At 40.0% G+C, this 13,448-nt stretch overlaps 1 protein-coding gene across 5 annotated transcripts in view; it reads left to right on the top strand.

Annotated features, from left to right (window-relative positions):
- Positions 1-326: 326 nt before the first annotated feature.
- Positions 327-13,448, top strand: part of mettl22 (methyltransferase 22, Kin17 lysine) — a 62,336-nt gene continuing 49,214 nt past the window's right edge. The window contains exons 1-2 of one of the 5 annotated variants that reach the window (XM_043711579.2): positions 327-349; positions 11,314-11,457. In XM_043711579.2, the coding sequence (XP_043567514.2) occupies positions 11,331-11,457 (127 nt within the window). In that variant the 5' untranslated portion in view covers positions 327-349; positions 11,314-11,330. The other 4 variants (XM_043711577.2, XM_043711578.2, XM_043711582.2 and 1 more) reach the window with 4 other exon arrangements.

Here is a 13,448-nt window from a genome sequence, read left to right on the forward strand (position 1 = left end):
AATGGGAAATTCAAAAATTAATACTTATTAAAATCACTGCTTTGAGTTGACTCTGTAAACTCAGCTCCATAATAAGTTATCATTCACTTACAAGACTACATCCACTCTTTCATTTTATCTGTTAGATTGCTTTCGTTTTTAAATTTAGCATCACTGCTGAGGTCTGCACATTCTATGACACCCAAATAGATCTGTTCATTTAGCATTTCTTTATATGGAAATGAACTGGTGTTTTGAGTACCAAATCTCTTGGCTAACAGTATGCCAATGAGGACTCAGTGAGTGCCTCTAGGCAACCCTCAATTACTGACAAGAGATTGTGTATTCTGACAAATAGAGGCTCCATAAGGTTGGTGGATTTGTCAAAGCTATCAATGTTGAATGAGAAGTGACTAAATTCAGACGAGCTCTTTGATTATTTACAGTGACATTTTCCTGAAAAGTTATTTAATTTGACAAAGAAGAGGATTTCAAGTTCTTATGTCATACTGCTGCATAGTATAATCCTGATTATTCACTGCAGGAGCAAAACACCCACCCCATCTCAGGATAATGTGAATTAATGATGATTTGGAGATGCTGGTGTTGGACTGGGGTGTACAAAAAAAATCACACAACACCAGGTTATAGTCCAACAGGTTTATTTGGAGGCACTAGCTTTCAGAGCACTGCTCTTTCATCAGGTGGCTGTGGAGTATAAGACTGTAAGACACAGAATTTATAGCAAAAGTTTACCGTGTGATGTAACTGAAATTATATATTGAAAAAGACCTGGATTGTTTGTTAAGTCTCTCATCTTTTAGAATGAACATGTTGGTTTCAGTTCTTTCATATGTAAATTGCAGAACTTTCTTAAAGTTACATTCTCAAGTGAACTTTAACAACTGGTGTCATGTCGGCCCAGATAATGCATTTAAGGTGTGAGGTGTCCTGTGAGACTGTCTGTGCCACAATGTTCAGACTGATTCTAATCTAAAAAATTATTTTACAGAATCTTACATCGATTCATGCAGTTTTTGAGCAAAATAGCATGTAATTCTGCAAGTACAAATTCACCCCACAAACTTGTATATATGCGTGTGTGTGTGTGTGTGTGAGAGAGAGAGAGAGAGAGAGAGAGAGAGAGAGAGAGAGAGAGAGAGAGAGAGTGTGTGTGTGTGTCTTTGTGTGTGTGTGTGGGTCGGTGCCTGTAGTGAAGTGGGGTCGCCTGTAATGTGACATGACCCCAAGATCTCGTTTGAGGCCATCCCCATGGGTACCGAACTTGGCTATCAGCCTCTGCTCGGCCACTTTGCGTTGCTGCCTGTCCCAAAGGCCGCCTCGGAGGACGGTCACCCAAAGGTCCGAGGTCAAATATGCCAGACTGCTGAAGAGTTCTCCAACTGAGAGGGAACACTCCTGTCTGTTGATTGCTGTGCAGTGTCCATTCATCTGTTGCCATAGCCTCTGCTTGGTCTCGCTAATGAACCAAGCCTCAGGGCATCCTTGCCTGCAGCGTATGAGATAGACAACGTTGGTTGAGTCACATGAGTACCTACCACGTACATGGTGCGCACCTCAGCACCTCACTCAACCGCAAACCCACAGACAACCTCACAATGCTAAACTTCTCCAGCTTCCACCTGAAACATATTAAAACAGCCATCCTCTACGGACAAGCCCTAGGCATACACAGGATCTGTTCAGATGAGGAGGAACGTGTCAGGCAACTGGAAGTACTCAAGGATGTCCTCATAAAAACAGGGTTTGATGCTCAACCGCCAGTTCCAACATGCCACAGCGAGAAACCGTAATGACCTCCTCAGGAGACAGACACGTGCTGCAACCGACAGGGTACCCTTCATTGTCCAGTACTTCCCAGGAGCCGAAAAACTACGCCATATTCTTCGCAGCCTGCAATACATTATCAATGAGGATGAGCACCTCGCCAAGACCTTCCCCTCGCCTCCACGTCTCGCCTTTAAACAACCATCAAACCTCAAACACATCATTGTTTACAGCAAACTGCCCGGTTTTCGGGACAACACCATCCAAACTTGTCATGGTAGATGTTGCAAGACGTGTCAGAGTGTCGACACGGATACCACCGTGTACACGGCAGGTACTCATGTGATTTGGCCAACGTTGTCTATCTCATACGCTGCAGGCAAGGATGCCCTGAGGTATGGTACATTGGCAAGACCAAGCAGAGCTACGGCAACAGGTGAACGGACACCGCACTACAGTCAACTAACAGGAGTGTTCCCTCCCAGTCGGAGAACACTTCAGCAGTCCGGGATATTTGACCTCAGACCTTCATGTGAGCATCCTCCAAAGCGGACTGCAGGACAGGCAACAACGCAAAGTGGTCGAGCAGAGGCTGATAGCCAAGTTCGGTACCCACAGGAAGGTCCTCAACCGGGACACAGACACAGACACTCCTACACACACACACTCCTACAGACCCATACACTCACGCAGACCCTCTCTCATACACACGCTCTCTCTCATACACTTCCACACTCACTGTCTCACAGATATATACCCCTTTACACTCACACTCTCTCACATACACACACTCATAAACTGCCCTTCCCACACACACACACACACACACAAAAACACAAACACATATACATTTGTGGAGTGAATTTGTACTCGCAGAATTACATTTTATTTTTCTCAAAAACTGCATGAATCTATAAGATTCTGTAAATCCATTTTTTAGATTAGAATCAATCTGAACATTGTGGAACAGACAGTCTCACACAGGGCACCTCACACCTTAAATGGATTATCTGGGCCGACACGACACCAGTTGTTAAAGCTCACTTGAGAATGTAACTTTAAGAAAGTTCTGCAATTTACATATGAAAGGACTGAAACCAACATGTTCATTCTAAAATATGAGAGATTTAACAAATAATCCAGGTCTTTTTCAATATATAATTTCAGTTACATCACATGGTAAACTTTTGCTATAAATTTTGTGTCTTATGATCTTATACCCCACAACCACCTAACGAGGGAGCAGTGCTCTGAAATTTAGTGCTTTCAAATAAACCTGTTGGACTATAACCTGGTGTTGTGTGATTTTTCCCAGTAAATTAGTGAATAATTATTAGTGCATAACTAAAATTCTGAATATGTATATTGCAGAAACATTACTTTAAAGTATCTAAAAATGTAGTGCAATTTAATGCATTGCACAAGTCTGTGTATAATACTTTTCAATTATTGAACTTATAGAAATTATAATGATAATATGGATGGTCAATATTCTTTTACACTGAGCCACTGGAAATTATTTTGCACAATACCTCATTTTGGGTGTAGGTTTTCTCGCTGAGCTGCAAGGCTCATTTCCAGATGTTTCATTACCCTACTAGGTAACATCTTCAGTGAGCCTCAGGCGAAGCTACGCTGAAAATTCCTGCTTTCTATTTATATGTTTGGGTTTCTTTGAGTTGGTATTGTCAGTTCCTGTGGTGATGTCAACTCCTGTTCCTTTTCTCAGGGGATTGTAGATGGGGTCTAACTCAATGTGTTTGTTGATAGAGCTCCAGTTGGAATGCCATTCTTCTAGGAATTCTCATGCGTGTCTTTGTTTGGCATGTCCTAGAGTGGATGTGTTGTTCCAGTCGAAGTGGTGTCCTTCCTCATCTGTATGTGAGGATAGTAGTGAGACAGGATCATGTCGTTTTGTGGCTAGTTGGTGTTCATGTATCCTGGTGGCTAGTTTTCTGCCTGTTTGTCCAATGTAGTGTTTGTTATTGTCGTTGCATGCGATTTTGTAAATGACAATAGTTTTGCTCATTGTCTGTATAGGGTCTTTCAAGTTCATTAACTGCTGTTTTAGTGTGTTGGTGGATTTGTGGGCTACCATGATGCCAAGGGGTCTGAGTAGTCTGGCAGTCATTTCCGAGATGTCTTTGATGTAAGGGAGAGTGGCTCAGGTTTCTGGACGTGTTTTGTCTGCTTGTTTGGATTTGGTGCTGAGAAATCGGCGGACTGTGTTCATTGGGTACCCATTCTTTTTGAATACACTGTATAGGTGATTTTTCTCTGCTCTGCGTAGTTCCTCTGTGCTGCAGTGTGTGTTGGCTCGTTGAAATAATGTTCTGATGCAGCTTCGTTTGTAGGTGTTAGGATGATTGCTTCTGTAGTTCAATATTTGGTGCATATGTGTTGTTTTCCTGACAACAAGCAAAACTAATAACATGCCAAACAAAGACACGCACGAGAATTCCTAGAAGCATGGCATTCCAACTGGAACTCTATCAACAAACACATCAAGTTAGAGCCCATCTACCACCCCCTGAGAAAAGGAACCTGAAGTGATTTCACCACAGGAAATAACATCAGCACAGGAAATCACATCACCAACTCAAAGAAACCCAAACATATAAATAGAAAGCAAGAATTTTCAGCAGTGCTTTGCCTGAGGCCCACTGAAGATGTTACCTAGTAGGGTAACAAAACGTCTGGAAATGAACCTTGCAGCTCAGCGAGCAAACCTACATCCAAAACCTCAACCTGAGCTACAAATATTCTCAAAACTCGCTAATACCTCATTTTATTGAACTTACCTTTTAAAGTTGTAAAAATTAATGTGAAGTTGACTGATCAATGATGAAATTTATTTGGAATACAAATATAGTATAGTTAAGCAGAATAAAAATAGAAATACATTTTTAAATACATGTTTTGCAACAGTTGGGGTTTAGTGACTCTACCCACCCTATTGCACCTCCACAAAAGAAGTTAAGAATCAGCAGTCATGCACCTAGCTCTTCCAAAGTATTTTTACAATGTTTGCTTGCAGCCCAACTCCTTCTCAATTATTGACAGGAAACCCTGACTCACACTAAAATTCTTGCAGCCCCAAATTCTTATACAGCGAGAAAGGAAGGACACTAATAATTAACTAAAGCACCATTTTAGAGCACTGTTGAGCATTTTATCTCAAATTTCATTTCTGTTCTCATTAATATGCTCCATAAGATTCCATAGACACCAGAAGTCTTCTGGTGTCTCAATCAAGAAGTCATTTCTCTCCCATGTTAAGAGTTTTAATGTATATCAATGCACTACTCAAGCATCAAAATGGGCTTCAAAACCAAACATAATCCTATCCTCATAAGATAATTCATGTTCCTATTTTCCCATACTACTTTGTGACAACTGAAAAGATTCTATATCACTCAGCAAATAGTAAGCTTTAGAATTTAATAAATTGAGGCTGCAAAACATCATATTGTAAATTGTAGCTTTACACTAAGTTCCCGTATATATAGTTTCCATACCAGTGTGATATGTCTGTTGGTGACTTGCGAAGTATTATATGCAAAGTGACAATAATGGAATTATTAATTTGACTCAGTCAAGTGCACCATTGGCAAAGTAGCAGAAATCAAAATGCACTTTCAATCAGGATTAAATGCCCAAATGGTTTGCAGCATGAAATGGAAGCATTATAGCAACCAAGTGATAAACTGTTCTTTTATGTGCCATCACTATATCAAATGCTGAATCCAATGTTAGGATTTTTTGTTCTTTTGAGAGGGAAGGATGAAGAATGCTACTCTGAATAATAGGAACTCCAGGAGTGATAGCCTATTTTATTATAGTAGTAGCCTGATTTATTATAGTAAAATACAGTGATTAGAGTTCAAACATTTAAATGACAATTTGAGGAATTGATTTTTTTAAAAATCTGAAGAGTATCAAAGTGGATTCTTGACAGCTGTGGTACACCTTGCTCTCAACTCAGGATAAATGAAACACTGAAGATACTGTAAGTAACAAGTGATCATTTGAATGGAAATTGATATTAATAATTGACAGTTCACATTTCTTTCAAAGGTTCTTGTCTCCACTGAGATAGAGTGTTATAATCTCAGTCAAATGACTTTTACTTCTGTCTTTACCAAATTCCATGTTTCTAAATTAATTAAGGGATGTGAGTGTTGCTGGTTTTGTCTTATTTATTTATTTGAAAGAGTGGTGCTGGAAAATCACAGCAGGTCAGGCAGCATCCCAGGAGCAGGAGAATCAACGTTTCAGGCATAAGCCCTTCATCAGTAATGTGGGGAGGGAGAGGAGGCTAGCTAAAATTATTCATGTACTTAAACAAGTGTTTTTTAAATGTTGTAACTATACCCACATCCAACACTTCCACTGGAAGTTCATTCCGCACACGAACCAATCTCTATGTAAAAATATTGCCGCTCATGTCTTTTTAAAATCTTTCTCCTCTCACCGTAAAAATGTGAAATCCACCACCCTAAGGAAAAGACACCTGTCATTCACCTTATATATACCCCTCGGGGTACCATGTTATAGGAATGATATTATTGAGCTGGAGAGGGTTCAGAAAAGATTTACCAGGATTTTGCCAGGAATGGAGGGTTTCAGTCGTAAGGAGAGGCTGGATAAGCTAAGAAATTTTAAACTAGTGCTTAGGAGGTTGAGGGATGACCTTATAGACATTTATAAAATCATGAGGGGTATAGATAAGGTGCATGGTAGGACCTTCTGAATGATAGTGTTGTGGATTTCAAAGGTGCTAAGAAGCCTTGATGAATTTCTTCAGTGCATATCGAGAATGGTATACACTGCTGTGACTGAGCATTGATGGTGGAGGATGGATGATTGTGAATGTGGTACCAATCAAGTGGGCTGCTTTGCCCTGGAAGACATCAAGCTTCATAAGTGTTCTTGGAACTGCAAGTGAGAAGTATTCCATCACACTCCTGACTTCACCTCAAAGATGATACATTGGCTTTGAGGAGTCAGAAATATACCCTTCATACAAGTATATCCAGCAGTTTGCTGTCTTTGCCGGCATACATACCCAATTCCCAGAGTCCCGTTTAGCCTTTAGTAGCCCATTCCGCTTTACAGTAAAGAACCAACAAATTGCCTAGCTTAATCACCCTACATTTTGAGTGGGGTGAATAGGAAGGTGGAGTTGAGACCACAATCAGATAAACCATGCTTGCATATGGGTGACTAGGCTCAAAGGATTGAATGGCCTACTCCAATGCTTAAGCACTATGTTCTAATGAAACCCATATTACTATTTTGAAGAAGAGCAGGGAAGGAATCTCCAATATTCTGGTCAATAATTATCTCTCAAATAGGTTTCTCAATTTATTGCATGAGACATCAACAGAAGTGACGTCACAGAAATCTGCAGTGTGGTGTATGTTCTAGCTTTGAGTTATCTGAATGAACAGATACATAAATAAAATCCTGTCCCATCCCCATTTATTACTTTTGATGCACTGTGTAACTATTCACCATTCCATTCTAGCTAAAGTTACTGCTGCTGTCCCCTCACTGAGCTGTTACTGAACTTACTGTCTGTCACAGCCATATATAGCTGTTATTCTTAACCTCAATCATTTTACTTGCGACAAGTCATATCACCAACACTACCTAGTGTCTGCAAATATCCTCTTGAAGTTCTAGTCTGCTCCACCGTGTTCCCTACCATGAAGGGTTGGAGTGATTGTGTTTCCCAGCTAATGCTGTAAATTGCTTCTCTATTGAAGAATGATAATTCTTGTATACAAAACTCAATGTCTTACGGCATCATGTAAAATACTGTATTAAATAACCCATAATGCTTTATTGATGTCAATTTCAGTATATGCCCAGCCATTCTAGAAGGATTGTCAAACATCAATATAAGAATAAATTGATTATCTGATTGTCATCACATCATTGCATTTGCCAACTACTGTGAAATTGTTGACATACATTTTCTACAATGCTGACTTAAGAGGTTTCAGCTAAACATCCAGCATCATTACTGGTACAAATCATGAGTAAAGATAGGATACCAAAGCTTTTAAAATACATACAAAAACATTTGCCAATATGACAATCAAATGTCACCCCAGTCAGACCACCCAAATGACACCCATATCAAACTCTTGGAATGCCTTGAGCTATATTTTGAAATCCAATGGGTCAATGCAGGAGAATCTATTGGCTTGTCCACATTGCCAAGAATCTAAATCCAAAGATTAGAAGCCTGAGAAGTTTAATGTCTCACCTGACCCCAAACTACCTGTTGTTAGCTGTTAAAATCATCTACTGAACTTCTTGCCTAATATAATATTTGACATTGGTTAGGCCACTTTTGGAATATTGCATGCAATTCTGGTCCCCTTTCTAGCAGAAGGATGTTGTGAAACTTGAAAGGATTCAGAAAAGATTTACAATAATGTTGCCAGGGTTGGAGGATTTGAGCTATAGGGAGAGTTTGGATAGGCTGGGGTTGTTTTCCCTGGAGCGTCAGAGGCTGAGGGGTGACCTTATAGAGGTTTATACAATCATGAGGGGTATGGAGAGGGTGAATAGACAAGGTCCTTTCATGGGGTGAGGAGTCCAGAACTAGAGGGCATAGGTTTAGGGTGAGAGGGGAAAGATAGAAAAAGAACCTAAGGGGCAACATTTTCACGCAGAGGGTGGTACGTGTATGGAATGAGCTGCCAGAGGATGTGGTGGAGGCTGGTACAGCTAAAATATTTTAAAATATTTGGATGGGTATATTAATACAAATGGTTTAGGGGGATATGGGCCAAGTGCTGGCAAATGGGACTAGATTAGGTTGGGATATCTAGTTGGGATGGACGAATTGGACCAAAGGGTCAGGACATCTCTCTGACTCTATGGGGGATGGGGGTGCACTTTGAAATATGTTTTGCTTACCCCGTGAATTAGAGAAGAGGCTCTGGTCATCAGAAGTTCTGATAATAATAATAATAATATTCTGTGTGCTTTCTCAGGCTGCAGTGCCAGGCAGTGAGGTTGAGCAGCAGGAACCAGAATGCGAGGATCCAGTTGCCGGGGGGAGGGTATTAGGGTGACGGAGGGGAGGGTTCCCCAGGTGACGGACATGCGGCCGGGGGGGCTGGCTGCGGCCTGCTGCTGGTGACATGTCCGGAGTCGCTGTGCTGTTGTTGCTGCAGGTGACTGTGGGCTTTAATCCGAGCGCTGGAGCCGGGCGGGGCCGGAAATGGGACTAAACCCAAAGTAGTATTTCACTCGTGACATGGCAGAAATCAACTCAAGCATTGTCAATGTCTCATCTTTAAAATAGTGTGAACTTATATGTGCGGATACACACACAGTATATATATTTTGTGTGTGTTATATAGGTGTGTATGAGAGAGAGAGCAATTTGCTGCCTAACCCTGTTGCCATAATAATCTGATGTGGAGGTGCCAGTGTTGGACTGGGGTGGACAAAGTTAAAAACCACACACCAGCTTATAGTCCAACAGGTTTATTTGGAAGAAGCAATGCACCAAAAGCTTCAACTTCCAAATAAACCTGTTGCACTATAACCTGGTGTGTGATCGTTAATAATGATCCGGGACATATTCGAGGTGAATGGTCATCCCTTGTAAGGTTCACAGTCACTCATCACGAGGAACACTAGCTTGGACAGATCCTGGAGGTTTACTTTTCTGTCTCTCTCACTCACACACACACACATATCCTGGAGATTTCATCTCTTTTCACCTCTTCCTCCCCATCGCTAATATCTTCCTTTCAGCCAGTGATGAACGCGTTGGAAAGTGATCGGAGAATCTCACATCTGCTTTAAAATAAATGCAAAAAGCAGTTCTATGGAAAAGTCAAGCCGGCCTCGAAACATTAAATGTTTCTCTCTGTCGCTCTCTCCGCAGATCTGCCGATTTTTTCTAGCCTTTTCCGTGTTTGTTTCACCTTCTTTAAAATTTCTTCCTGTTTGCTCACAGCAGTGTCGCCAACATTCACGAGTTGGGTCAGTCTTATAGTTCTAGATACTAGAATCCTGGCCTGCAAGTGCAAGTTATAAAAAGACCAGTAGGTGGGCTCAGAGCACCTGTGGTTTAAGCTGGCTTGCAGCCGGTCCTCTTATGAAAACACAGATAAGAGATGCTTTCGGCACTAACATGACCAGCGGGACCAAACTATTATGCAAAACAATAACTAGATGTGCTTATATGCACAACTATAAATATTTTGGAATAGGCTGAAAATTGTAAAAATAATCAATAATAATATATAACATAAATAATCTCTGAAGAAGAATTACTGGACTCAAGATTCTGTTTTTGCTCCATGGATGCTGCCATACCTGCTGAGTTCCTCCAGCAATGTTTTCTTTTTGTTTCAGATTTCCAGAGTACAGCTCTTTGTTTTATTATACTAACATCAGCTGTGTTCTGTCCATACCCAACAATTTGGAGCATTTATTTTAATCTGTTCAGATGTGTTATTTATCCACCTCTGGAATATGTAGTGCTTGAGCCCAGAACCTTCTGGCTCAGAGGTAGAGGCACTACCATTGTACCAAAATGCCTTTGCAAAGTTTTGATAGATATTTTCTAATTAACCTGTTTAGAGATGTTATTACACACCCATGGAGCAAGTGAGACTTGACACTAAGCCTCATGGCTCAAAGTAGAGATGTAACCTCTGCTCCACAAGAACTCTCCAACTATTTTATGTGGGGTGGAGGAGTGCATGTAAGTCAGTTATGCACACAAAATCATACAAAAATTATCTACTTAATCAGTGACCTCAACAATCAAGTTAGCAATAAATTGTGATTAAGCTTTATGTTGTACCATGTTGGAGCTAACAGACAAATCAACATTCCAACCAGAAACATATGCTAAGTACTAAGTCCCAATCCTGTTAACAATTGATTATGCATAAAAATGCAAAAATTATCAAAAAGAAACTAACCTAGTGTATTGTAAAGTTTTCACAGTAACCTTGTAAAGGAATAAAGTGGTTGCTCACCTAACGACCAATGAAAGTAGCAACTACAGCAAAATTTAAAAGGGTTGTGAAAGCAGTGATTCTATTGATACTTTCTATCCTGTGGAATTAGGATATGCTGGTGTTATTTGCTGTTTTTCAATCTAGGAAATGTTATAACTTGAATTTCAACGGGAGTGATAATGAAATATCAATTTTAAAATAACAATTCAAATGAACTGTCAATTTTTTGAGTGGCTGAAGTGAAACATTAAATAACAAAGTAATATTTCACCAGATCTCCATTATTAAATTGAAAGTCAAACCTTGCACTATTTGACTTCATTCTTAAAGCCTTAGTAACCTCAAGTACAGAACACCAGCAAAGCTCAATCTTTGATTGTTTTAAAAAAAGTTAAACGTGGAGTGGGACTTTATTTTAGGAAAGTAATGCTTTTATCAGTAGTATTTTCCAAACATTGTGTGGATTTTTGATGTTTATTTGGCACGCTTTAAAAATGTTATGGGTAGTAATTAATTTTTGTTATTATTTCTGTGGTTGCAGTATTTTGTCACTCTGCGATGCTAGTTCAGAGGGAATGCATGGATTCCATCACGTTTAAGAGTGATACAGTACTTTCCGATGTCCACATGTACACACCAAATATTAGGCACCTTATGGTGAGACTAAATGCAGTTGGACAACCAGGTATTGCCTTAAGAGTATTTTTTTTTGTCACACTTGTATTTGTCTGTTTTCACTGCTTGGAGTTTGTTGAGGCTCATGAAAAATAGACAATATTCCAATAATATGGGTAAAACAATACCCAAGAATACATTCCACTTTTTCCATTGTTTCTAGTTAGAGACTATTTCTTTAACTGGAGAATGACAATAGATTCTGGTTATAATTTCTTTCTTTGTTCGAGCACAACAGCTTACAAAATCTGTGATCACAGTGAAAACAGATAAAAATGGTGGGAGAGATAGGCATTTTTTCTACAGTGATGGTTTTTTCTTATAAGGAAATGCCTGAAAAGATGATGGAAGTAGTAACTTTCAAAAGGGAATCCAAACTATTTTTAAAAAGGCTTTGAAGAAAGAGCAGGGATCGATGAGTAATTGGACAATTCTTTTAAAGAACATAAAAGGCACGCATAGAGGATTGGCTGACTGGCAGAAGGCAGAGAGTGGGAATAAAGTGGTCTTTTTCAAGATTGCAGCTGGTAAGTAGTGATTTCCACAGGGGTCAGTGTTTGGACCACATATTTACATGAAAGATTTGGACAAAGTAACTGAAGGCATTGTTGTTAAGTTTTCAGATAACATAAAAATAGGTAGATGGACAGGTAGTGTTGAAAAAGCAGGGATCCTGAAGAAGGACTTGAACAGGCTAGGAGAGTGGGCAAAGAAGTGCCAGATGAAATATAATTTGGGAAATGTGAGATTATGCACTTTGATAGGAAGAATAGAGGCATAAACTATTTTCTAAATGGGGAAATGTTTTGTAAATCTGCTGGACAAAGAGACTTAGGAATCCTCATTTAAGATTCTCTTAAACTAACATGCTGGTTCCTATTGGCAGTTAGGAGGGCAAATGCAATATTGGCCTTCATTTTTAGAGGGCTAGATTACAAGAGCAGAGATGTTGGGGCTGCATAATACTCTGTTCACATTGAATTTGGAATATTGGCAAATGGTGAAATTTGGATTCAATTAGCCTGGAATTAAGAGTCCAACGATGACCATGAAACCATTGTCAATTGTCAGGAAAAACCCATCTGCTTCACTAATGTCCTTCATCTTTATTGTTTTGGCCATATCCGCAGCAATGTGGTTGACTATTAACTGCCCTTTGGACAATTCAGGATGGCAATAAATGCTGGCATAGCTAGTGACATCACGTCCTATGAATGAATTTTTAAAAATTATGAGCAATTTTGGGCTTGTATTTCAGGTAGGATATGTTAGCCTGGAGGGGGTCTCAAGGTGGTTTACAAGAATGATCCTGGGGATGAAAGGTAATTATATAAGGGTAGGGGAAACATCTATTCTTCATATACACTGTCTTAGCCATTTACGAATTGTGCAAGTTTTAATGACATTAGATTAGATTAGATTACATTACAGTGTGGAAACAGGCCCTTCGGCCCAACAAGTCCACACCGACCCGCCGAAGTGCAACCCACCCCTACATTTACCCCTTACCTAACACTACGGGCAATTTAGCATGGCCAATTCACCTAACCTGCACATCTTTGGACTGTGGGAGGAAACCGGAGCACCCGGAAGAAACCCACACAGACACGGGGAGAATGTGCAAATCCACACAGTCAGTCGCCTGAGGCGGGAATTGAACCCGGGTCTCTGGTGCTGTGAGGCAGCAGTGCTAACCACTGTGCCACCGTGCCGCCCACATCTCATCTAATTTTTGTTAACTCTAGAGAATAACAAGATAATACTTAATTAAAGATATTAAGAAATGCCTCTAAAATGTAATGCACTTGAATTGATTTCTTTTTCTTCCTAGGCATGTAATAGTGTTTCAGTAACTGGTAAAATCTGTAGCCAGTCATAGAGCCATACAGTATGGAAACAGACCCTTCAATCCAACTCGTCCAAGCCAACCAAGTTTCCCAAACTAAACTGGTCCCAGTTAGCCCATATCTTTCTCAAATTTTCCTATGTAATGGAGATTAC

This window comes from Chiloscyllium plagiosum, unplaced genomic scaffold, assembly GCF_037043375.1.
Source record: "Chiloscyllium plagiosum isolate Xiang-an unplaced genomic scaffold, Cpla_swu_hap1 HiC_scaffold_20, whole genome shotgun sequence".
In the NCBI taxonomy this organism is placed as follows: domain Eukaryota; kingdom Metazoa; phylum Chordata; class Chondrichthyes; order Orectolobiformes; family Hemiscylliidae; genus Chiloscyllium; species Chiloscyllium plagiosum.